This window comes from Capra hircus, chromosome 11 (genome assembly GCF_001704415.2).
Source record: "Capra hircus breed San Clemente chromosome 11, ASM170441v1, whole genome shotgun sequence".
Lineage (NCBI taxonomy): Eukaryota > Metazoa > Chordata > Mammalia > Artiodactyla > Bovidae > Capra > Capra hircus.
Window position 1 is genome coordinate 89,528,414 of NC_030818.1, and position 27,420 is coordinate 89,555,833.

A 27,420-nucleotide genomic window follows, 5' to 3' on the forward strand; every position below is an offset into this window, starting at 1 on the left:
TGGCCATGCTCCACGACAACAGAAGCGACCACAACAAGAAGCTGGGACACCACAACTAGAGAAAAGCTTGCGCAGCAACAAAGACTCAGCACAGCTAAAAATCAATTAATTAGTTATGTTGAAAAAAAAACCACAAAGACTAGCAGAGCATGAAAGCCCCTTTAAAGGAGAGAGCAGTGAGGATCTGTATCTGACCAAGCATTCATGGAAAATAAGACCAGTCTTCTTCCAGATAGAAACCGGGCCATGACTCACAAGCTGTGTTTTTCAATCTAATAGCAAAAAGATGTCTTGAAATGAGCACCCGAAAATGCCACAGAAACCTCGGTGAAAATAAATATACAGGACAGAGGCAGACACTGATGTATTCCCGACTATTGTATTAATTACAGCTCTTCTTAACCGAAGGCCTCAAGACTCCAAGTTAATCACCACCTGTGTTAGCCAACTAAACAAACAAGACTCTTAGGAGGTGTTAATCGCTCCCCTTAGACAGAGGAGAGAACAAAGCTCAGGGAAGTCAGAAACAGGACAAAGTTGGGGTCTGTAAGTGGAGGAGCTTGGCTCAAACCCATGTGTGCCTGACTCCGAAGAGGTGGCGGTTTTGTTTTTTAAATTCTGGCCTCCTTCCTCCCCAGTCAAGAATTCTTCCATAAGCAATCATTTCTTACTTATTTTCTGTTACCTCGTGTAAGTTTTCTAATGAGTACAAAGAATCGTATGCATTTCAGACCCACAAAGTCTGAGTCACCCCAGAGTGTGTCTCTATGCATCCCTGATGCTTGGGTGCTGGGACCCTCCAGGACATCAAGACCCCCAGTTTAGTTCAGTCGCTCAGTCATGTCCAACTCTTTGCAACCCCATGGACTGCAGCTCGCCAGCTTCCCTGTCCATCAAGAACCCCAAGCCTCCTGGCAAAGACGCACCATGCTGAGGTTTCAGGGTGTGGGGGGGTTCCCACCCACCCTGGGGAGGGGGGTCAGGAAGGTAGCAGAGATAGAAAGCTGGCCAGAGGGACAAGGCCTCTCAGGAAAGGGCCGTCCACTGCACAAAGCACAGGAGGGTCCAGGAGCAGTGAGGCAGAGTATGGAGAGCTGCAGAAAGTTCCAGACTGTTCATTCTCCACTTTCTCAGCCAACCCTTTGAAACCCGGGTCCAAAGATGCAGAGTGGGGGCTACCGATCTGCTGGGACCCCCGTTGCCTCAGAATCCTTCACAAAGAGAAGGGGCTGCAGAGAGACGGCTGCCTGGTGCGGAGTCTGCAACAAGCCTGAACTTGGTCCGCTTTCTCCCTAGGAGGCCCGTCGGCTACTGATGATGCTAACAGCTGGGAGAAACCCCCAGAAGCAGTGCTCAAAGGTGCCTGAGTGGCTTCTGCTTATCAGGGATCCGTGTTTACAAATGGCCCACACAGGCAGATCTGAACGGCAGCCGTGGGACTCCCGTGGACCGGGTTCAGGCAAGACCCTGGGACCGCTGCCCTGTGGGAACGCCAGTGAACCGTCGTGCCAGATGTGAGCCTGCACCCCTCTGAGGCCCCCGGCCCCCCATAGTGTGGAAGGAAACAAATCCCGAGGCCAGAAATGATGCTTCAGCGGCTAGGTGCCTGGCACGTGCACCACAAGCTCTGCCCAGCCCCCACGGCCTCACTCAGGAAGGGTCTGCTTACCCCCTCCTCTGCTAGGAGGCAGGCTCTTTGAAACCCAGGCTGTTGATCCTCCCAGGCCCTGGGCCTGATGGAGTGCTGCTGAAAAGTAGGGCCTTAACAACTCGGCAGGAGAGACAGAGGCCGACAGCGAGGGGAGTGAGTGGTCCGCACACAGACCAAGCCAACACCTGCACAGATGTGAACACGGACACGCATCCCTGCAGAGGAGGGGAGACCTGGGGTACGGACCTCAGGTCACTGTCAGAGAGCTAGCTGGACGGGCACCCCGGGCCCCTTGGCGGGCGAGGAGGGCAGACACTTCCTACAGGGCTGTCCTCAGGCGGCTGGAGCCACCACCCAGCACGGCGGGCGAGACGAGGATGCTTCATGCAAACCCCTCGTCCAACTGCTGCCAGGGGCTGGAAACTGGAGCAGACCACCCAGCAAGCCCCGCCGTGTATGTTCTGGCAGCAACGCCACTCCAGGCTGCAGGGATTGACTTCACCCAAACCAGGGACTCCAAGAGATGAAGGCTGCTTTTGTATTAATAAAATTTTTAGAGGGAAAAAAAAATCAAATTTACTTTCTACTGGGAAAAAAAAAAAACCTCTCATCTACGTGTACTCTCAGTCCAGTGGTCTTGCCAAACCACCAGCCAGCTGTCTCCTGGACTCACCTCCTCTGAGTTCTCTGACCCCTTGGGTGCTGAAGCCCAGGTAGGCCCCACAGTTGGGGGGCACTGGGTAATGTCAATGCTCAGCCCGCCATATGTCCCCTGGGCCTTTCCCTCAGGGTCTCTCAGGGTTTCTAAGAGTCAAAACCCAGTCAACCACTGGACCAGGAAAATGGCTTTCCATGCAGGCAGTGTCCATGGTGGAAGGACACACAGAGAAGTAATACCAGTTCCTGCCACTCTGACCCTGTTAGCCTGCACCCACCAGCCTCTCTCTGTCCACATGGAGGTCTTCCCACTAAAACCCTGCCAGTCTACCAGTCCAGACTGGGGTGCCCATCCTTTCCACGGGCCCCCCAACCTGCAGCCTGGTGTCCCTGCACAGCTGACCCCACAGGCAGCTGGGGCAGACGCGACCCCTTCTGAGGCCCTGTCACCCCAGAATGCCCCCACCCTTGTGGGAGAGTGTGTGACCACAGGTGCAGAGAAAGACACAGGCTGAGCCTGGCTGATGGGCAACGCTCTCCTTCAAGAGCACGGAGTCGACAGTTCTTAGCCGTGAGTCTGTCACTTGCTGGGATTTTCCAGGTCAATTAAACCAGCAGGCACTGAGCATCTGCTTCTCCGGAGGGTGGCATGGGGAGCTGTGATGGTGGCCGTCCCCGCCTCACCACAACAAGCGCAAAGAGGCAGACCGGCCGGCCCGAGGTGTGGATACTGCTCACTCAATATCGCTGCCCAGAGAGGAAGTTGTCCATCCCAGGGCTGGGTCCGTCCACGGCACAGAAGCTCCAGGAGACGGTGCACAGGTGTGACAGCACGTGGAGTCGAGAAACAGGGCAGGTGGTCCAGGGGGACTACGAAGACTGGGGGCAGGGGAGACGCGAAAGCGCCCCAGAGCTGAGCCGAGTGGCAGGTGTCATCTATGGAGGCCGTGGGCTCCAGGGTGCCCAGAGTCGATCCATATCACCAAAAGATGTTGTATAAGAACCTGGTCTCCAAGTGTGAAGATGAACCTGACGGGGCAGGATGACCAGTCCCAATCAGGGCACTGGGACGGCCCTGGCTGTGGGTAGGGAAGTGGACCCAGCCTCCGCCCAGCCTGCAGCTACACGAGGATCTGAAAAGCCAGCCATCAAACGTGGACCTGCCTTGGGAAGCCCTGCTGGTGCGGTCACACGCCTGCTGATAAAAACGCAGGAGGATGCCCTTTGTTCTGGAAAGAACTGCCCTGTTCTGAGAACTGGGCCATGGCCACAAGGACCCAGAGGACGGGTGATGCCTGACCCCGGGGGCCGGTCTCAGGGTGACACTGGGAGGTGACCAGGAGGCAATAGTGGGGATGTTCTATGGACGACTCAGGCCAGCTCTGATGACCCGGGAGCACTCTGGGGCCGAGCCAGGCCTTCCCCTTGCTCCCCCAGCCTCACAGAAGAACATGAAGCTGAAGCTACTCCTTCTGCTCATCTGCAGAGACCAAAGCCCGTCCGATGCTGCCCATGCCCAGTGTGCTGGCCGAGAGGTGGAGCTCCTAGTGGGCAGGCGCCATCTGCCCCCCTGCCTCCGCAAGGAGGGTGCTCTCCTCGGGCTCCTGACAAAGCTGCAGGAGAAGCCCTACGTGCAGGACACGGTCTGTCTGCTCCAGAGTCATGAGGATCAAGAATGAGCATGTTATCCGACTACATCTTCATCATGAAGACCTCCCGGGGGAAGGGAAGACAGGAGGGGCTGTGAGGAAGTGAAGCTGCTCGGTCGGGTCTGACTCTTTGAGATCCTTTGGACTGTAGCCCACCAGGCTCCTCTCCCCATGAAATTTCCCAGGCAAGAGTATTGGAGCGGGTTGCCATTTCCGCCTCCAGGGGATCTTCCTGACCCAGGGATCAAACCCAGATCTCCCACATGGCGGACAGATGCTTTGCCATCTGAGCCACAAGTAGGAGGGGCTAACCTACAATAATTCAGGGAGCTGCAAGTTAAATCGACAGTCATCCCTCCTGTGGATTTCTGGGGCTTCCTCTGTGTTCTCGGGCACCCAGAGTGTCCCAGGGTGGGTACAGAGAGGGAGCCGGCACATGGTGCTCAGCAAATCCACCAAACCGTGATGGTCATCTGAGTGCATCTTTTAGGACAGATGTTCCCCGGGACGCATGGCTGGGGAAAGCTGCTCTTTTGGATTCTTGCAGTTCTAATCCTGAACTCAGAAATGAGCTGAAGGGGTTAAGGGCCTGCAGACGGCCTGCCACGGAGCAGCTCCTCCACACATGTGCCCTGAGCCTCGGGGAGAACTCCGTTCATCTCCATTACACGGGTGAGGCCCACAAGGACGGCGGAGTCGGAAACAGCCTGCATTTTAGGGCGCTGATGCCCGAGCACAGTTCCAGGCTTTCTCTGGACCCTCTTCCTCCTCGAGGTCAATCTTCTTCTTCTAACCCAAAGCCTGTAATTTTCTGATCATTTTTTTATCTTAAGAGAGCCTTCTCTTCATTCTTCTCTTCTCAGGTCTGTCCCCAAGAAAAAGACACAGGCACTTCTGCTGGTGGGGGCCCTGGGGCCTCCACGAGGGGATGGGGCCTTCCCCTGCCCCCCAGGCTGTGGGCACACAGGTGTTTCCTGTGCTTCAAGCCACACAGAGCTGCAAACCCAAGCAGGCCTGGTCTCAACATCTTAATTTCTAATAAACGGTTGTGAAAAAAAAAAAAAAAAATCACAACCATCCCCTGTTTCTTAATGCTCCCAGCAAGCCCCCTGTGAGAAAACAGTGCTCTTTTCCTCTGTTCACAAGCTCTGACTTAAATTAAGTATCTGATCTGAATTAGAGCTGCTATCCGGTAGAAATAGGAAACTAAAACGACAAGGACAACAAATGAAAGGCGGGGTGAAACCACGGCCGGGTGAACGAGCGACCTTACAGAGGAGGAGAGCTGTGGTCTCGGGAGGCCCTCCCCGCGATGCCATACTGGGGGTGACAGGGAGGGGCTGGGAGCTTGCTCCCAGGCACAGCTGCACAGGGAAGCCAGCCAGTTAGCTGAGGCTGGAAAACTTCCCTTCAGGCAAGAAAAGAGGTGATTTTGCATAAAGGGGATTCTTTAATCCAGCCAGACACGGCTGGACCATTCCAGTTCACCCTTCAGAAATGAAAACGCTCTGTGTTCTTCTTGGGCTGGAGGTCTGTCTGTCCATCCATCTCCCCCCGGGCCCTCTGCCTCCCATCCTTCCCCAGCTCAGAAAATGCCCCCAAACAGCTTCCTGTGCTCCAGGTTGAATTTCCTTTCCTGGGGCGTCAGTGAGGCAACACTGCTTGGCCACCAAGCACGTATCTGAGGCCGACTCTCCGCAGTTCAATTCATCTATCACGATGATTAGATAGCATCATCGACTCAATGGACATGAATCTGAGCAAACTCTGGGAGATGCTAAGAGGACAGAAGAGCCTGGCATGCTGAGGTCTGTGAGGTTGCAGAGAGTGGGACACGACTGGGCGCCTGAACAACAGCAGTCACGGGTCCTGCTGTAAACCAGGTATTTGGGGGCAGAATTGTGCCCTCAAGAAGCCAGGGTCTAGCATAAAAGGAAGTTGGACACACAGACTTAAATGACTGCAACCTCCATCTCCTTATCCGTAAAATGTAGATGATGCTACCAAATGAGCCTACATTTCAAGAGATCTTGATCTTGACCTTGATCTTGTCTTTCAAGATCAAGAGACAAACAGAGCAAGGGGCAGGAAGGGAGAAGCCTCTGGGGAGGCAGCTGTGAGGGCACAGAAACTAACCAGGACATCTGAGCGACACACAGGCAGGCCGTCTGGAGAGTTTACTTGTAACACTAACTTTTTTAGTTGTTCACAGTGTAAAGAAAAATATTTTTTCTGGACTTTTTTAAATTTTGGAATTCCTTGAATGGGAAAAAAATAAAATGCAATGAGACAAACTGAAAATAAATCCTACACCCTCACTTTCCTTTTCTGATGAGTAAAATGCTGGGTCTGAGTGAGGCCTGATGGGAACAGAAGGCCTGCAGCCCTTAAATCCCGTACAGCCTTTGGCTCAAAATGATGCTGGCGGCATCTTCAGGAGATCCAGGTGTGATTTCAACACTCTCACGGGAGGGGAGTTTGGGGGAGAATGGATGCACGTGCGGTGCACTGAAACTATTCACAGAGGATCCCCTGATGGCTCAGCAGGGAAAGAATCCACCGACAATGCAGGAGACATGGATTCGATCTCTGGGTCAGGAAGATCCCCTGGAGAAGAAAATGGCAACCCACTCCAGTGTTCCTGTCTGAAAAATCCCATGCACAGAGGGGCTACATTCCAAAGAGTCGCAAAGAGTCAGACACGACTGAGTGACTAAGCATACTGACATGTCTAACTATCACAACATTGTTAAGACTACACATCAATATAAAACCAATTTTAAAAAAATACATCCTCTTCAGTTTAGCGCTAAGGCAGTGCCAGGGGACACACAGAGCCAACTCTGCTGTGGGCACACTCGCCAGGACGGCACCCCGACCATCTCAGGCACACCATTGTTTAATTAAATCGGACGCAAAAGCTACGGTGAAGGTTTCTTTTCCAGAAAGGAGCGTGCACACCACGGCAGGGTTTCTCAGCTGCGTTCCCAGCACCCAGGCCTCTGTGTAACTGGCCACTTCTGCACCGCGAGCACCTGCAAAGGAACCTGCCTAGGGAGCCCGATGGACTCAGAAGAGAACCCTTCCAATAAAACTGCGTAATGGTGGGTGACGCTGCATGCTGTCTCTAAAACAAAAGCAGAAGGCTTATCCCGAAATCCTTTTAAGCCGGTGTTCCCGGCGAGACCAACCAGGGTGCAGAAGACGCACTGGCACTGGGCGATGGTCGTCATCTGCTCCACGGGGTACTCCCCCAGGCACAGCTTGCAGGACACCAGCGGGTCCAGGGCCAGGTCCCAGGACGGCCGGCACGCGCGCGCGGCACTCATGGCAGAGCAGTCTGAAACGAGAGAAGCACAGGCCGTCAGATCCGCGTGGCCTCCACGGAACGCGGGCAGGGCCACTCCTGGCTGAACCTGGGGCCCCGGGGCTGGCCGAGTGACCGCTGAGGGGCCAGAGTTTCATAGGCCTCATCGGGTCCTCCGAGAAGTTTTAGCCAAAGGCCCCTGACCTGGTCTGTGGGTGATGCTCCTCTCCTGTATTGATGGTAATATGCCTTTCCCATATTGATGGTAATATACCTTCCCCTATTGATAGTAATATTCCTTTCCCGTATCGATGGTAATATACCTTCCCCTATTGATAATAATATTCCTTTCCCGTATTGATGGTAATATACCTTCCCCGTATTGATAGTAATATTCCTTCCCCATATTGATGGTAATATTCCTTTCCCATATTGATAGTAATATTCCTTCCCTGTATTGATGGTAATACTCCATTCCCGTATTGATGGTAATATACCTTCCCCTATTGATAGTAATATTCCTTCCCCATATTGATGGTAATATACCTTCCCCATATTGATGGTAATATACCTTCCCTGTATTGATGGTAATATACCTTCCCCGTATTGATGGTAATATTCCTTCCCTGTATTGATGGTAATACTCCTTTCCCGTATTGATGGTAATATTCCTTTCCCGTATTGATGGTAATATACCTTCCCCGTATTGATAATAATATTCCTTCCCTGTATTGATGGTAGTATTCCTTTCTCGTATTGATAGTAATATTCCTTTCCCGTATTGATAGCAATATTTCTTCCCCTTATTGATGGGTAATGAGGGATCCACCCCCCCCCCACCATCCTTCCTTCCATCCCTCCGATGGGTCTTGAGGAAGACACAACCCCACCAATCAAGCACCCAGCCCAGGAGGGCAGGACCTCAGCAAGTAAGCGAGAGAAGCTTTTGTTGATCAGGTCAAGCTGTTGACCTGATCAGGTCAAAATAGCTGTTGATCAGGTCACGCTGTTTTCTGCTGTAGGGACACCACGGGGAAGCCAGTGTGTGAAGCTCTGGCCTCAGTGCTCTGTGTCCTCCAGGTGGAATGGTCTTCCCACACGGTCTCTGTCCTCACTGCCCAGGTGTCAACTGACCTTCCAGAAACATGCACCACTGCCTCCTAAGAAAATCCTGGAAGACTGTCTAAACTGTGAGCTTCAGGGAGGCGGGACCTTGGGCAGGCTTGTTCACTTCTGTGGGTCAAGTGCATCCCACAGTGTCTTGGGTGAAGTGGACATTACACAGAGCCATGGATAAACAGCCCTCACCTCCCCAGCCTCCCCGACATTCCCCGGCCACGTCCCCCCTGGTCTGTGCTCCCCTGACAGTATGCGTCTTCCTATTACTATGTTCACACACTGATCTCCACTGTCTGTGGCTCGAGGGGGCAGAGAAAGGGTCAGCCTCCAGCTCTCAGCTTAGCTCTGACCCACGTGGCCTCCATAACTGTCTGCTGATGAATCAGATGCTTGCATCCAGGGATGTGGCTTCTTCCATCCTGCCCCTGGCACTGGATTTAAGCCTTAAAGACATTTATTTTGCACCTGCGTTGGTTAAGTATGTGCTTTATTCTACCAGCACCCCTTGCTCCCCAAATTCAGAACTGAGAAAGAGTCATATAAAATTTCACATAAAATTCCTGGCCATCTGAACTCTTACCATTTGCTATCCTAATCTCAGGACCTAAATTGATTTAGACAGCGGGCATCCTTTCCTACAGAACCTCACTGTCTGAAGTGAGGAATGAAAAGGTTTGAAGAGCAAGCTACATCTGCATTGCCCCCAGCCTGTGAGGTCGTGAAAAGAGGGTTTGTCTCATTCAACTCCACACATATGGCAGAAGACTGTTTACATATGTGCGTGGTAAGTTGCATCAGTCGTGTCTGACTCTTTGCAACCCCATAGACTGTAGCCCACCAAACTCCTCTCTTCATGGGATTCTCCAGGCAAGAATACTGGAGTGGGCTGTCATTTCCCTTCTGCAGAGGATCTCCCTGATCCAGGGATCGAACCCGCATCTCTTGTGTCTCCTGCATTGGCAGCTGAGTTCTTTACCACTAGGGCCACCTGGGAAGCCCAGAAGACTGTGTACATAGTGACAAAGATACAACACATCAAGGGGAAGAAAAGAAGACAGAACAGCACCAACCCATGACCAGAATGTACACAAGACGGCTCTCGGATCTTAGAAAGTCTCAAAGATACATGAGAGAGTTCTGCACCTTGGGGTATTCAGTTTCGACTCAAGAACATTCTCTGCCAAATAAAAAGCTAACTGATAACACAAGGGAGAGTTTAGGATTACGTGTGAAATCAGTGCTCAGGAACTTCGGAAAAACTAGCAACCAGCCTGGGTTAGAATTCTCAGAAGAGGAGAAGTTTGCAGGGGAGAGGTTTGAGTTTTAAGGGGAAGTTGCATTTCCTATAGTTGCGAAAAGGGGGTGGATATCAAAATAGGAGAGAGAAGCGTCTGAGCATCTTTCACCAGACAACAGAGATGACCCCACAGGGACTCTATGCTTCCAGGGTCAACAGAACACCCATAGCTATAGGGTGCTGGGTTACCTGACCTCAGTCTGCCCATCTGTGTGATGGCGCCATAATCTCCATCTCCCAGGGCTGGTGCAGCATTAGGAGAGACCATATGAAAGGCCTGGCACATCTGGCAAGGCTCAGTAAACCCCCTCTGCCTTCCCCTGCGATGCCTCATGTAGTCACAGCTCATCCGCCTGTGAGAAACACTGATGACACCGGTCCTTCCTACAGGGGCCTGGATGTGGCCACCACCCGTGTGAGTCATTCTCAAGGTCACGGTGTGTGCACGTGTGTGCATGTTCAGTCGCTCAGCCACGTCTGACTTTTGCAATCCGATAAACTGTGGCCCACCAGACTCCTCTGTCCATGGGAGTTTCAACGGAAGAATAGTGGAGTGGGTTGCCATTTCCCCCTCCATGAGACTGATAGCTTATGGTGAACGAGGTCAGATTTGTGATCTCCGAAGAAGAAGATTTAGATTCAGGACCAGGGACCAGGCTTGATCACTCAAGAGCTTTTATGTAGCAGAGTTTTATTAAAGTGAAAGATGACAGAGAAAGCTTCTGACAGAGACATCAGAAGGGGGACGGAGAGAGCCCCACTAGCTAGTCTTTTCAAGGCCTTATATACTTTTATCAGACCCATTCCCACAACATGCATCTTAAAATAACCAGATTAGAACTAATAGTAGAAAGGTCTCACCAGACTCACTCCACAACCTACATCCTAACGGGACTACAACTAACAATAGAAAGGTCTTACTAGACCCACTCCCATAATATACATTTTAAGACAACAGGATTAGTCAGAAGGTTAAGCAGAAACATGTCCTTGAGCAAGATACATTGTTATATTGACTAAGGCAAAGCAATGTAGGGAAAAAAAAAAAACCCACACATTTGTAGTTTTCTCCTCCTCGGGAGCTTCAGATAGCTTTCTCCTCCTTGGGGACCCTGGACTTCTTATCAAACTGCCTAGGAACTGACTCTCTCCGGATCTTCCTGACCCAGGGACCAAATCCACGTCTCTTGCATCTCGTGCATCGGCAGTCGGATTCTTTACCACTGCGCCACGTGGTAAGTACAAGGGTTATGATACTTCTCTTGAAAAAAAAAAAAAAATCCTCTTCTTGTATTTTGACAGTCATAGTTCACTGGGTATCACTAAGCAAATATTTAGTTAGGATGAAGCACTGTGGATTCCAGGCAGGGCACTGGTGGAGTGAAGGCACTGGGACTCAGGGGAAGAGACCATAGGATGATCGTGGAAACTCAGAGGAGATAAGACACAAGGACACAAGACCCAGGGTGTGAGTGACGCCAGGCTGATGGAGCAGCAGAGGGGACCCTGACCTGTGAGAGCTCAGACAAGCAAGGGGAATTACCGAATCCCAGCTGGAATGGGCTTTGGCGGAGAGGACAGAAATCAGAATTCAGAGCAGTGGCCTCTTCCCAGGTCAGTTAATATCCGAGACCAACTTAGTCTGAAGTAAGTGTAACTTCCATTGTTAGAAGAGAACTCTGAGGTGGTCTGTGGCTAAGAATCTGCCTGCCAATCCAGGGGACACGGGTTTGGTCCCTGATCAGGGAAGATCCCACATGCCAAGGAGCCTAAGCCCGTGTACCACAGCTACTGAGCCGGTGCTCTAGAGCCCGGGAGCTGCAACTGCTGAGTCCACGTGCCATACAATCCCCTGCTGCGCAACAAGAGAAGCCACCGCAACTCCAGAGCAGTGCCCGTCCCGGGTAACGAGAGAAAATCCGAATGCAGCTGTGAAGACCCAGTGCAGCCAAATATAAATAAATAAAATTGTAGAAGAAAACATCAAAAAGAAGAAGAAGAGAACTCTGATACAAATTCATGTAGCTTTCAGAATGGTTGGAGTCTTCCAGATAATTAAAACAGACATGATAATTTGAACTTAAGTCAAAGGGGCCAGAGCAACTTAGTTGATTTGAGGGGTCATTCAGCAATCTGGAGGGTGCAGAGGGTACCAGAGTCAAGACTCCCCCACTCCCTGAGTCTATTTTCTTCTGTAACATTTCCCTGTACCTTGAATCTACGATTATTATTATTTTAAATGTCCACTGTTGTTTGGATCCCGGGATCATGGGCCAAGATTTTTTTGTTTTTATTTCCCAGTACCTTCTTCTGTTTTAATCCTTAATGTCTCTTAAAGCTCACAGGACGGAGCACCAACTATATTTTGATTAAGTTGTTGTTCAGTAGCTCAGTCGCTCAGTCGTGTCGATTCTTTGTGACCGCATGGACTGCAGCATGCCAGGCCTCCCTGTCCTTCACCATCTCCCAAGGCTTGCTCAGTGTCCATTGAATCAATGATGCCATCAAACCATCTCATCCTCTGTTGTCCCCTTCTCCTCCTGTCTTCAGTCTTTCTCAGCATCAGGGTCTTTTTCAATGAGTCAGCTCTTCGCATCAGATGGCCAAAGTATTGGAGCTTCAGCTTCAGCATCAGTCCTTCCAATGAATATTCAGGATTAATTTCCTTTAGGATTGATGGGTTTGATCATCTTGCTGCCCAAGGGACTCTCAAGAGTCTTCTCCATCACCACAGTTCAAAGGCATCAATTATTTGGTGTAAGAATGTTAGCTAGGCCCTAACAGCGATCACAAAACTTTATTAGAAGCACTGAGAAATCACTTGAGACTGGAAGTGTCCCCATGGAGGCAGAGATTGCTCAATTGGCTTTTCTGTCCTGGAGAGCTGCGGACAGGCGGCAGTGGACACTGTCCCCAAGGTCTGGGGCCCAGATTCTGTAGAGATGTCACCTGCCAAGCATCGGATGACACGGTATGTCACCCTGAGACCTGGGTTCAAATTCCTGTCCTGACACTTGGTCATGTGATTTTGGACAAATTACTCAACCTCCATGAACTTTAAGTAAGTTTTTTTTTTTTTTTTCTCTCTGTTAAACCTATACATCATCACCTCCCATGTACAGTTGTGAAGAGTGAGTGAGAAATAATATATTTAAAATTCCTGGGACATAGTGCCTGCTTGGTAAGCAGAGGTCATCGTGCTAGACTGAAGAGCCTGAACATTAACCGATCAGAATGAGAGTGAGGAGAGAAGCTGAACCCAAAAATAAGATCGGCTCAGGGTCAGGAAGTTCACGCTGATGGGCCCAGATTACTTTGGAAGAAGGAAACCAACCCAAACCTCAGAAGCCTCCAGTTGCGCAGGCTGCGGTAAGGCTGGACATCACCCCAGCTGGCAGAAATCGGGAGCTTTACCCTTGTACACTGTCTTGAAGCTCACAGCCCCACCCCACACACTGCCTCTCACCCTGGGCCGCAGGTCATCCCTGGCTAGTCCCTTCCTAGACGCCTCATTCTCCTGCAGCTTGGTGCCTTTCCTGTTTACAGTCTGGCCAAAGACATGACTTTCAGTCCAGCGCAGAGGCCTTGACCTCTTGCTTCCTTTCTTCCTGGACCACGGTTTCCACTTCACCTGAGACAGTGCGGCCTTCCACTGCCCTGGGCACAGGTCAGCCGTGGCCCCTCACCTCCATGTCTTCCAATTTAGCCTTGGAGCAGGTCAGACATGATTTCCTGGCACCTGGTCAGTATTCTTTCCTCCAGAGTAGACCCTCTCTGAGGTGAGCTTATCATCATGATTAAGAGGGAACAATAATTGGGCATATTTTACCAAAAAAAAAAAAAGAAGAAGTTACATTGTCTAAGCCCATCACGACCTTCCCGACACACAGGATGGGCTGAATATGACCTTGCAAACATTGAGCAGCTGCAAACTTGAAATAGGAGTTGGCAAAGAAACTCACAATGCACAATGCAAGAAAAAAACAGTCTTTGCTTTCCTAACGCGAATGTCAAGACGAATGAAACAACAAACTATTTTAAGAACATCTGGTCGATTATAAGTATTATTCAATCTAAGCAACTCAAAATGTTTATAAGGCAAGTCACTCATTAAGCACCAGGGGGTTATGCAAAGAGGGTGCATGGTGAAGAGAGGTCTACAAGGATGAGAAACAGCCAGGAGGGAAAAGAACCCACTGAGGGAGACAGTCGTAAAGGTATGATGTGGTTATTTGACCAGAACCATCCTAGCCCTGGGGCATTCCAGGTGACTCAGTGGTTAAGAATCTGCCTGCCAATGCAGGAGATGAAAGAGACTGGGGTTCGATCCCTGGGTTGGGAAGATCCCCTGGAGGAGGAAATGGCAACCCACTGCAGTATTCTTGCCTGGAGAATCCCATGGACAGAGGAGCCTGGGAGGCTACAGTCCAAGGGGTCCCAAAGAGTCTGACATGACTGAGCGACTAACACACATCCCAGCCTCGGGCTTTGGGGCTATGGATCCTGCACGTCCCTCTTTACCCTCAGTCACCCCTTCAAAGCACAGCAGTGAAAGGGAAACCAAACCAGGTGGCCAGCCAGTCACACCCACCCTTTACCCTCAGGACCCCCTTCAACAAGCCCTGCTGCCCTAAAGCCAACCGAGGTGTGTCCATGTTCTTCCCCGGCAGAGGGAGCAGGAGAAGACATAGCAACCTCAGTCTTCCAGGGAGTTCCCATCGCAGTATATCTGAGAAGCACTGGTCTGTGATTCCACAGGATTGCATTGCCCCAGGCACCTCCCAGCCAGAAGTCCATGGCGGTAGCTCAACACACGATCAACTCTGAAAACCGCGGCACTTGGCAGTCTGTGTCTGCCAGGCACTAGGTTAGACTCCATGTACGGATCTTCCTTTATTCTTTGCCATCACTCTCTCTGGGGGAGCAAGCGAGGATCAGGGGGAGGCAGCCCCCTCTGCCAGCCCCAAAGATGATGCGTCAGCGCCCAGGTGTAACACATGTGCCTCTGGTGGGGGCCGGAAGTCAGCACTGGTGGGGGCTGTGTGCTGGGGGAGGAGGGGAGGGCGAGGGCTATGCAGGAACTCTGTATCTTTATCTCGATTTTGCTGTGAACCTAAAACTCTTCTGTATGGTAAGTCCCTAGAGCTTTGCATCAGTTATATAAATCTAAAAAGTCAAATCTGTTCATCTAAATCTAAAAACCGAATCTGATCATCTGAGTTGCCCTAAAATAAAACATTTATTTTAAAATTTTGTTTTTATTTAAACCCAAATAAGCCTATTAAAGGGTTTCCCTGGTGGCACAGTTGGTAAAGAATCTGCCTGCCAATGCCAGAGATGAGAGAGATGTAGGTTCGATCCCCGGTTCGGGAAGATCATCCCCTGGGGGAGGAAATGGCAACCCAGTCCAGTAAAATTCTTGCCGGGGAAATCCATGCACAGAAGAGACTGGAGGGCTACAGTCCATGGGGTTGCAAGAGTCAGACACGACAGCCCTATTATTAATAAAATGCAGAGTCAACTGGGAATATTTTAAGAGTCTAAAATTTTAATCTGTTTTAAGATTGTATTTTCCCCAAGCAGCAATATTTTTGTTTTTAACTTTTTTTTTTAATTGGAATACAGTTGATCTACAATGTTGTGTAGGTTTTGGGTCTGCAGCAAAGTGATTCATATATATGGATATATATTCTTTTTTCAAATTCTTTTCCTTTACAGGTTATTATAAGATATTGAGTCTAGTAACCTGTGCTATGCAGTAGCTCCTTGCTGGTTATCTATTATGACATGTGTGTATATGTTAATCCCAAACTCCTAACTTATCCTTCTCCACACCCTTTCCTCTTTGGTAACCATAGTTTGTTTTCTATGTCTGTGAGCCTATTTCTGTTTTCTAAATAAATTCATTTGTATCTTTTTCTTTTAAGATTCTACCTCAAACAGTACTATTAATTGTGATACTAAAAATCAGAGGCCATGGGATTAACTATAAGTGGGCAGATTAGTGTATATATTTTTAACCATCCAACCCCATGTGGGTCTTGAGGTGCTAGTGAACGCAGTAACACTCCAAGAAGCTGTACTACAGGCTGTCTCCACTGGACAAAAAAAAAAAAAAAAATCATGTTTTGTTTTGTCCACACATCATCAAGCACATAAGCACAACCACACAGCATCAGGTTAAAAAGAAAATAAAAACAACTTTTAAATCATTTCACTGTCACAGGCTCCCCAGTATTCAGACAAAAGACAAGGGGCCCACGGAGCAGGGAGCGTGCTGGCCTGTCCAAGTGCACTCGGCACAAAACGAGGTCTTAGATTCATTGAAGAAACAGCTGCAGACTGTCCTGCGCAGGGAAGGGTGTCCAGGCTGCACGGTGCTGGGGGGATACTCCGTGGTCCACGGGTCCCACACTGCACTCAGGGTAAGGACACTTGCCTTCATCTACCCTGGGATCTTCTGTCTAGCTCCCTCCTGCCTCTGAGAGATTCTGACCGTTTTACGAGCGCTATGAATTCACCTCTGTTAACAGTGGCTCAGAAGCTTCTTTGTGCTAAAGCGTGGATGGCTGAAGGGAGCCAGTCATTCCCCGGGAAGTAGAGCCCCTCCCACTTCATTTGCGGCCCCGACCCTGTCCTGAAGACTCCCCCTGCAGGGCTACTCCCTTGCCAGGCTGCTCCATCACCCATGTCCCTGCAAGACCCTGTGTTTGAGGAAGGTAAGGTTGGAGAAGACTCTTGAGAGTCCCTGGGACTGCAAGGAGATCCAACCAGTCCATCCTAAAGGAAATCAATCCTGAATATTCATTGGAAGGACTGATGCTGAAGTTGAAACTCCAATATTTTGGCCACCTGATGCGAAGAGCTGACTCACTGGAAAAGACCCTGATGCTGGGAAAGATTGAAGGCAGAAGAAGGGGACAACAGAGGATGAGATGGTTGGATGGCCTCACTGACATGATGGAGATAAGTTTGAGTAAACTCTGGGAGTTGGTGATGGACAGGGAAGCCTGGTGTGCTGTAGTCCATGGGGTTGCAAAGAGTCGGACAGGACTGAGCGACCGAACTGAACTATATTTTTAAAATATCTGTATTACTTACAATTAGTCAATAAAAGTGACAAAAGTGGGTTTAAAAAGCCAACCCAGGAATGGGAGCTCTGTCCCTTTCAAAGGTCCCTGCATAGGTGATGGGGAGAGGAGTCCCTTCGTGAAGCATCTATTACTGGGCACCAAAGTTCATGGCGTGGGGTGGGGTCGGGCAGGGGAAGGGTAGAGGCTCGGGGGTGAGCGGAAGGGGGACTTGAAGGAGCCACTTCCTTCCACAGAGCAGCCTGCCCCTCCTCCAGCCCCATCTCAGGGCCCTGAGTCTGCACTTCCCCTGCCAGAAAAAGTCTGGGCTGGTCCGAAGCCAAAAGAGCGCACCTTCCTGCCGCCGCCGGGGCTGTGACAGAGAGGGAGCCCCTCACAGACACGACAGAAATCCTGCTGAAGAAGGCCTCAGGGACATTCCAACACCGGCCAGGCTCAGGCCTGGACACCCTCCCTCCAGACCTGCGGACTTGCTTCCGGGAGCTGTATCTCTCTCACCGGAGGCTCCTCTTCAGAAATAAGTGGCCAGGAGCGCACTCTTTCCCTTCTAAGTCAGACAAACACTCTGCAGGAGCGCGCAAAGGGTCCCCGTGGCTTCCTGCTCACAGTCCGCTTCCCGCAGACACGCTGCCCTTCTGATCTCCATCCCGGAACGGGGTGCAGCGGGACATTCAAAGAAACAATCACTCCCACTGCGGATGGCACACTCCGGCCAGCAGCAAGCAACCCTTTCAAAGCCAGACACAAAGTCACCATGTTTCAAGGCTGATGGGGGTAAGCATTATGTGTCCTTTTAGGGATGACTTCCTTACTCCCTGCTGCTTAGGGGCCTGCTCAGAGGTTGAGTGGCCATCCCACCCCGCCCCACCCTACCCAGAACTTCCTAAGTGGTCACATACCACCCCGAGTGCACCATCACCACATTTTGCCAGGGACACAGTGACCTCTGGTCTCCACTCCTGTTTTTCAGACAAGGACACACAGACAAGAGCAGCAGCACATGTCAATACACGTATGATAGAGCATGACCAGCATGGGCCAGCCCCTGCTCTCATCCATCCCGATCACCCTCTGCCAATCAAAGGGCAGTCTTCAGGGCACAGGCGTGTCACCTGCGTCCTCCGGCCCCTTTAGTCAGTCCTGGGTGATGGCAGGTGGTCGGGGAGCAGCTCTGGCCAGTTCAGATGGGAGCAGGATAGACTCAGGGCTGTTTCCTTGCAGGCAACCAAGCGGAGTTCTTGTTGCTATGACAAAGAGCCTGGGAAAGTCCTGGGTATGGAGCTTGTCAATCCTTTGGGTTAACAGAGTAGGACATCACGGAGTAGGGACTGTGCAGGGGCATGGACACAGGTCTCTGTGAAGATTCTAGAAGCCAGGGTTCTGGTGTCAGCACCGCTGCCCACTGGACCCCCTCCACACATCGCCCCTGCCCTCCCAGGACCTGTTCTGGACCTTCCCGGGCCAGCAATCCTCATCTGAGCTCTGGCTGGGACCTGGCCCCAGGATTCCCCAAGCTTTTAATCCTCCCTTCTCCACCCTCCCGGGAAGGTGTCACCCAGCTCTCAGTGAGAAGCCTGGCTTCTGTGTCTACAGCAGCAGAGAGGAGCTTCAGGGCAGTGAGGATACATCTCAGAGAGCGAGCTAGAGGAGAAAATAATCTCCTGAAGGATCAGCCCTGAAGCCACAGATCCACCTGGGAGCTCAGGCATGCCTGCGGCTGGGAGCCCTGTCTGTCCATGAAACCATCTAAACATTCTCCGCCCTCCCTTTCTAAGAACTCCCCGAAATTCCACCCCCAGTCCTTCCCATGGCCACGCCTATGTTTACACTCGAATCCCTCCACCTACTCAGGAGCAGCAGTGAGCCAGCTGGCATTAGGTTTCCTTAAGGATCTAAACACAGCTCTAGACTCCGGATTACAAGAGTCAGAGGCACTACCCACACAGCGCGTCGGAAAACAACCAGAGCCTTTTCTCTGGGCAAGCACCTGCCTTTGAGGATCTCATCATGAAGGGAAAAGGATCCAATAAAGGTGGTGCTAGTGGTGAAGAACCCACCTGTCAGTGCAGGAGACATAAGAGACATGGGTTTGATCCCTGGGTCGGGAAGATCCCCTGAAGGAGGGCATGGCTACCCACTCTAGTATTCCTGCCTGAAGAATCCCATGGACAGAGGAAGCTGGCGGGCTACACTCCATGGGGTTGCAAAGAGTTGGACACAACTGAAGCGACTTAGCACAGCATGCACGCAAAAGGTATAAAATGACAGGGAATCAGTTTAAAGGCAAGTGGATTCGCCCTTTTATCAATACTGAGTTGCAGATGGTTTTAGCTTCCCTGACATACTTTAGTCAGATAATTAAGCAAAATCTGGGACTTCCAAATACATAGAGCAGATTTCTTACTGCACCACTCCAAGATCTAAGTTTCTTCTAACAGGTTTATTTGCTTTTTAAGGTCTTTGCTTTTTAAGACCAGATGAGAGAAGGGAGTATTTCTAAAAACACAGAAGTAAGTGGATACAATAAACTCCACACAGGTGGTAAGAGTTGATGACGGTGAGGACAAATATCTGCCAGGTTCTCTAAAGACAAAACCAGGATGACTGGCGACATGCCAGCGAGGACTCCTGGGTGAGGCTCAGAAACAGGAACCCCCGCCAGTATCATCCAGGAGAGGGGGTTCAAGGTCAGGACCAAGGCCAGGGCCCAACAACCACATCCTGGAAATGTTGCTTCAAACATACGTAACCACGAGCAGCCCTCCAAAACCTCCTGAGATTGGAAGATAGGAAGAGACAGAACTAGAGGTTTGGGCCCATATAATGGCCAGAGGATGGGCGCTGCCTGGACAAGTCAGCTCTGAGTGCCCCGTCCTTGGTGCTCCAGCTTATGGACACCCACGGGCTTCTAGGGATTTCTTCTAGAAAGATGGTAGCAGGTGCAAATGAGGGGGCCCAGCAACACACCCTCAGCGTCCAGGAGACTTCTCGTGGGAAAGTAAACAGGAAGCTTTAAATTCCGCTTCTCCTGTTAGCAGCATGCCAAGGAAGTAGCTCACACAAGGACCAGACACACACAAGTGCAAGCAGCTCATGGTCTGAGCCTCTGTGTCCTTAGATCTGGAAGAAGCGACCTCTGACATCTAGCAGCACAGACAGGGGAGAGACACACACCTCCCATGGGAAGAGAGCTAGAGTGGTCCTCATTGCAGGGGACATTGTAACACCTTAATGACAAGTATCCTCCCTAGGCTGTCTCACAGTCTCACTTATACCTTTGGGTATACTCAGGGTTCACTCTTAATCACCAGGAAATTATAACCCGCTGCGCCCCGAGACAGGCAGAATCCACGGGCTCAGCTATACTCTCAGTGTAATAACTGAGTAACGTAAAACTGATGTTTCAACCTAAGAATGCTGAAAGTGTCATTTTTTTGCACCCAAAAGCATCTTTTTTCATCACTGGGAGCTAGTAAAGGTCTGGGAACTCTTAAAGGACACCTGTGTTTAGAAAACAAGAACTTGTAACAAGCCTAAAGAATCCCACGTCAATTCATCTGTATGACATTTATGACACTAATATCACAAATCTTTGTTTTCCAGAACCCATGACCTATAGATCAATACATCGCTCACCATCTTTCAGTCATCTGATCACCTACATAAAACTGCCTGCATCCTATCCCCGCTGGTCCCCTGCCCCTCCTGATGTTACCCCAGGAATTGTCTACAAGCACTTTTTCCCCCTAGAACATAAGTTGCATGAGAACAGTGGGTACTATCAAGCTAGAGTTTAAAATACCTACCCAAAGAAATACATGGCTGCATTTTGTTCTTTCCTTTACTGCCAACTTAACTAGGTAGAAAAACAAAACAAAACAAAAATACTAGCTTCAGTGGGGCATTATCTATTTCATTGGGGTGAAGAGGACAGATCTATTTTCTGATCAAACAAGGCCGACTAGCATCTCCAGATAACCTTGTGATTAGCTGTGATGTTTCTGAATACCTGTTCAAAACCGCTTTCTATTGTGTAGCTGCTGCTGTTGCTGCTAAGTCACTTCAGTCGTGTCCGACTCTGTGACCCCAGAGACGGTAGCCCACTAGGCTCCTCTGTCCCTGGGATTCTCCAGGCAAGAATACTGGAGTGGGTTGCCATTTCCTTCTCCAATGCATGAAAGTGAAACGTGAAAGTGAAGTCACTCAGTCGTGCCTGACTCTTAGTGACCCCATGGACTGCAGCCTACCAGGCTCCTCTGTCCAGGGGATTTTCCAGGCAAGAGTACTGGAGTGGGTTGCCATTGCCTTCTCCGATTGTGTAGCTGGTAACCAACATATCAGAGACAGGAAGTCAGCTCAATTATCTTCACGTAACAGATGAAGAGAAGAGGCCCAAGAAGGGTAAGACCATTTGTCCAAAGTCTCAAATGGTAAATCCAGGCTTCACACCCAGTCTCCTGACTTCCCAAGCCACGTTCTCTTCCTGCACCAACATCCACACTGCCCTTGGGTCCACCGAAGGCTCTAACACACCCATGGCTCGGACAGTTGATGGGCTGGTGGGGGCTCCCAAGAGCCTGTAGAAACCCCTCTGCCTCTGTCTGCTGCACAGAAACGCCAAATGCCAGGGGCTTCCCCGGTGGTCCAGTGGTTAAGAGTCCACCTGCTAATGCAGGGGACACAGGTTTGCTCCCCGGTTCAGGAAGATCCCATGTGCTGTGGGCAACTAAGCCCGTGCTTCGCAACTACTGAAGACCACAGTCTAGAGCCCTGCAGTCTGCAACAAGAGAAGCCTCCACAATGAGAAAGAAGCCCGCGCACCACAACAAAGTGTGTGTCCACTCACCGCAACTGGAGAGTTTGTGCGTGCAGCAATGAAGACAAGTGCAGCCAAAAATGAATAAACAAACAAAAATAAAGTGTTTTTTAAAAAGCCAATTGCTAACCTGGCTCTTCCACCTTCTTATGACAAAAGAGGCCAGCCACCCTCTGGGGGGCGGGAGGGAAGCCACTGACGTTTTAACCTAAGAATGTTAAAAATGTCATATTTTTTACCTAAAAACATGTTTTCATCAATGAGAGCCCTCTGGTTACAAGATGAGGTGTCTGGCCCCCACGACAGGAAGGATAGTCTATCGAGTTGGCCGAGACACCGAAATCAATCCAGAGCTCAACTGCCTTGATGAGACAACGAGTCACAATCTCACAACCTTCTCTGTCCTCCCCGGGCTCAGTGCCGTGGCACTGCACTTTCTAATAATTGGGAAAAAAAAAAATCTATCATTCTCCTGGTCTCTGTGAGGAAGGCTGGGTCGTCTGTGTGTCCTTGGACTTGGACAAGACTGAAAACTCGGGGTCCAGAGGGTCCAGGGGTGTGGCCAAGATTAGGAGATCAGGAAGGGTCGTGCTCCATCCCACCCAGCCCTGAGCCCCTCCTCACTCCCGCACATCAAGCTGCCTTCTCAGCCCTCGCCCACCAGTCTAGAGCTCACATTCCAGCAGGGACTCAGAGCACACCACGACTACTCTAGTCTCACTTTTCTGATGCTGGCTATAAGGAGACCCCAAGCGCCGATGGGCTTACTTGATGAAGAGAGAGAAACCCAAGTCACAACAGAGAGACAAGGCAATGCCACAAACCCCGTCTCGTCCCCTTGTGCCAACAGTTTGCCCATCCCCTCTCTCCATCCCATAGCAAGACACCACTGAGGGCTCTGATAGAAAAGCCACAAAACTTACTCAATATTAGTTCTGACATGGCAACAAAGATCTCCCACAGGTGTAGACACAGGAGTTTTCATTTAGAGAAGATGCATGCAGAAAGAAGGCCCCGGACCAAAGGGCCAGGGCTCCGCCTGCAGACCTAGCTCACTGTCTACCAAACACGCAGCTTTGTTGGAAGCCCACCCGTGAGGGAATAGGAGGTAATCAATAAACTGACGCAAGCTCCCCTGCAGGGAAACAGAGATGCAAACTTCCAATTATTCCCAAGAAAACACCAGCTTCCAAGGTGGGGAGCATTCCTGCTGGGAATACCCATAATAGAGCAAGTCTAAACAGTGTATTTATTTCCAGCCTTGGGTGGAAGCTTGAGTTGGACTCCCAGGACAGGCTCCTGGTGTCCCTGTGCGTGGAGCCTTCCTTCACGGAGAACAGACGTGGAGGAGTCTGTTTCAGGGAAGGACCAAGTTGTTGACATGATAATGGGTCTAAAGGGACTATGTTCTCTCAAGGATGTAAAGCTCTGGCCACTTGAGAATCGTTAGTATAGAATTACAGCACCAACAATAACAAGACCCACCAGGTCCAGCCAATGTTTTCCTCCTTCTTAGGTTATCACAGGACTCCAGGGCCTGGCATTCAGGGCCATCTGCCAGCTTCCTAACAATCCAAGAATGAGCAGGTCCAGGTGCCCCCGGGCCATGGAAGACCACTGACACCCTCACCCGCAGGCGCCCAGGTCTCCTTTCCAGATCTGCTCGCCACTTATCCAGAGATGCTGAGGGATGAGGGGCTGGGGTGGGGGGCGCTGTTTCTCTGGGCTCCGCAGCAACCTTGTGTCTGCAAGACGCTGCTTCATCGGGTCTCACTCTCCTGCTTATAAACTTCTGATCACCCCCCAGCGGTGCAGGAGACATACGAGACCCTCAAGCCCACGTGCACACACATGCTTCCATCTTCTCTTCCTGCCAGCGCCCATCAGTGTCTGCAGCGTAATTTGCTTATCTCGTTTATTCTGTCGCCCTGTCGGGAAAACACATCCCTCAAGGAAATTGATTGTCACTGGCTTTGCTCTCTCTCAGGTCCCACAGCCCTGGCATAGAGGAGGTGCTCCATAAAAATGGGTAGGCACAATCTATCTAATGAACTCATATCTGGGAGAAAGCCAGGGAGGAGGGGGCTTGGTGGGGGGGGCGGGACATGTGGGAAGGATCACTGCTCTACCAGAGATGTCACCAGGACAGGAAGGATGCTCTGTCCATGTCGTATCACTACCTGGTATTACAGGCTGTATGTGAAAAGGAAATACTTACTGAGTGGATGTCTCAGTAACTACTAAATTAGCAATTAGGTGTGATTTTCTCTGCTGGGAAATAAAATTTCTCATTTTGGCCCAATTCAATGTATGTGAAAACTGTCCAAAGAACCAATTCCAGTCCCCTGTGCTTCGGTGTGAATTCATGTAGAAACGTGCCAGCTTTCTCTTTCTTCCTGGGGACCAGGACACTGGCTGTAGCCAGCTCTGCGACCCTGACACATCTGCTAAGCTCTCTGCAGCTTGAGTTACTTACATGGAAAATGATAACGGTGGATTTTCCACCTATGAAATCAGCTGCATTGTTTTTAACTATAATAATCTGAGCACAGTCATGGTTGTTGTTGAGTTGCTCATTCGTGTCTGACTCTTTTGAGACCTCAGGGACTGTAAGCCCCCAAGGCTCCTCTGTCCATGGGATTTCCCAAGTTGGGAGTACTGGAGTGGGTTGCCATTTCCTTCTCCAGAGGATCTTCCCAACCCGGGGATCGAACCCACGTCTCCTACACTGGCAGGTGTATTCTTTACCACTGAGCCACCTGGGAAGCCCAAACTCTGCAGTCGTGGAGCCAACAGGAAAACACACATGACTAACGGTAACACACAATGACAGTATGCTATTGAGAGGCAGCAGGCAATATTTATCAAGGACCTTAAAAACATTCAGCTCCTCTGATCAAGTAATCCCATTTCTGGGAATCCATCCATAAAGCATGAAAAAAACTATGGGCATGAAAATATCTGTCACAGCATTTCCCATAATAGATGAAAGGCTTTCAGACCATACATGTAATTTTTAAAAAGAAATATCAAACCAGTAAAAGCAGAAGAGTGGAAAACCATGAGTCACAGGAGGATATTCTGCAGTCTTAACCAATGCCTTAGTGCAATTTTGGTGAGTGGAAAAGGAGTATAAAAATCATAAGCTATGTTAGCCTCTAGAGACAAAGAAAGGATACACACTCACACACGTGGAGTCACTGCCTCCTTACAATGAGGAGACATTCTGCTCTTCCTGAAACGGTGCCACCAGGCTCCTCTGTCCATGTGATTCTCCAGGCAAGAACACTGTAGCGGGCTGCCATTTCCTTCTCCAGGGGATCTTTCTGATGCAAGGATCAAACCCCTTATCTCCTGCGTCTCGTGCACTGGCCGACTGATTCTTTACCACTGAGCCACCGAAGCGAAGATGAAGTGAAGTGTGAAGAGTTAGTCACTCAGTCGTGTCTGACGTTTTGTGACCCCATGGACCATAGCCCGCCGGGTTTCTCTGTCCATGGGATTCTCCAGGCAAGAATACTGGAGTGGGTTGCCATGCACGCCCTCCTCCAGGGGATCTTCCAGACACAGGGATCGATCCCACATCTCCTGCGGTTCCTGCATTGCAGGTGGATTCTTTACCAATGAGGCTCTGAGGAAACCCTTATGACCCCATGGTCTGCAGCCCTCCAGGCTCCTCTGTCCGTGGGATTCTCCAGGCAAGTATACTGGAGTGGGCTGCCATTTCCTCCTCCAGGGGATCTTCCTGACCCAGGGATCAAATCCGTTTCTGCTGCCTTGTCAGGTAGATTCTTAAGTGTTGAGCCGCCCGGAAAGTCATACATATAATTATAAGACCTCAAAAACTTCTACAAACCCAAGGCAAGTCAAAATAAATAGTTTCAGGGAACAGTTGCAAAACTTATCCCAAACAGTTAATCTCCTTTATACAGTTTTAGAAACTGAGAGATGAAAGAACAGTAATAGAAAATGATCAAAGAACAAGAGACAGTTCACAGGGAAGAAAGACAAGTATCCCCCAGAGGGACACAGTCCTAAAACATGCAAATTCACAACATAAAATGCTATTTCTCGATTTTCTACCCAGCAAACATTCAAACGTTTTGCAAAACACTCATCCACGAGGCTGTAGGTCAATAACTGCTCTCCTGACCCACTGGAGTTCAAAATGATACAACACATCAAAAGGTACTCTGTTTTGTTTTGTTTTTAAAATTTACCAACACTTTATCTATATTTGCCCATTGATCCAGAAATCCTACTTCTAGGGCACGTGACCAGAGTATGAAATTTGTCACTGTGGTGTTGTTTGAAATACCAAAAGATGGAAAAGAATCCAAATAGGAGACAGGTTAAATAAACCAAGGAAAACAACCCTGGAATGCAGTACTAGGTGATGGCAGAAAGGAGGAGAAACATCCTACAAGTTAAAAAGGGAAGATCTGTATGATGCAGTAAATTAAAAACGCGAAGTATAGAACATGTATATTATATGCTGAATTTTGTGTATATTTGCACTTATTTATATTTGCAAAAGAAACACTAGATGTACAGGTGTAGCCACCATGGAGAACAGTATAAAGGTCCCTTAAAAAAATTAAAATAGAGCTACCATATCCCACTCCTGGGTATATACAGAGAAAAATTTATAATTTGAAAGGATACAAGCACCCCAGTGTTCTCCACAGCACTCTTCAAAATTAACCAAGACATGGAAGCAACTTAAATGTCCATCAGCAGATGACTGGATAAAGAAAATGCCTTATAAGTATACAATGGAATATTGCTCAGCCATAAAAAATGAAGTAATGCCATTTGCAGCGTCATGGATAGACCTAAATTATGTCATAATAAGTGAAGTTAAGCCAGATTAAGAGGGACAGCTCTTACAAGATATCGATTATATGTGCAATCTAAAAAAAAATTATACAAATGAACTTACTTACAAAACATATAGACTCACAGACATAGAAAACGAACTTATGGTTATCAAAGGGGAAAAAGGGAAAACTAGGAGTTTGGGATTAACACATATACACTATGCTATGCTATGCTATGCTAAGTCACTTCAGTCGTGTCCCACTCTGTGCGACCCCATGGACGGCAGCCCACCAGGCTCCCCCCGTCCCTGGGATTCTCCAGGCAAGAACACTGGAGTGGGTTGCCATTCCCTTCCCCAATGCATGAAAGTGAAAAGTGAAAGTGAAGTCGCTCAGTCGTGTCCGACCCTCAGCGACCCCATGGACTGCAGCCTACCAGGCTCCTCCGTCCATGGGATTTTCCAGGCAAGCGTACTGGAGTGGGGGGCCATTGCCTTCTCCGCACATATACACTACTATATATAAAATATTAATAGATAATCAACAAGGAACTATTGTATAGCGCTCGGAACTATACTCAATTTCTTATAATAACCTATAATGGGAAAAGAATCTGATAAAGAATGTGTGTGTGTGTGTGTATGTGTAACTGAATCACTTTGCTATACACCTGAAACTAACATAACATTGTAACTCAACTATACTTCAATTAAAAAAAAAAAAAAAAGAACACCTTAGGAATACCCAAATCCTAACTAAAACAGTTACTGAACAGGTTGGACTGGGCGGGGGTGGAGAGACTGAAAAGGCCCAGCTGGCAAACAGGACTCCTCAATTATTACCTTTAAATAAAACTGACTGTGAACTACATGCATAAGCTTACAGAGACTTTAATAAAACAGACTGTACTATCATAGTCATTTAGCATAAACAGAGGATTTCTTGCTCGGTGTTAATTCAATCAAGGGATAAAGCCTGTTCATTCTACACATTGCCTAGGGATGTCAAGGTCA

General features: G+C 49.5%; 1 protein-coding gene across 5 annotated transcripts in view; it reads right to left on the minus strand.

The window, feature by feature from the left end:
* The window catches only part of RNF144A (ring finger protein 144A), a 131,082-nt gene that overhangs the window by 31,233 nt on the left and 72,429 nt on the right, over positions 1 to 27,420 (minus strand). For all 5 annotated transcript variants that reach the window (XM_018055701.1, XM_018055699.1, XM_018055698.1 and 2 more), the window contains one exon: positions 7,149 to 7,297. In XM_018055701.1, the coding sequence (XP_017911190.1) occupies positions 7,149 to 7,286 (138 nt within the window). In that variant the 5' untranslated portion in view covers positions 7,287 to 7,297. The remainder of the gene's footprint in view (positions 1 to 7,148; positions 7,298 to 27,420) is intronic.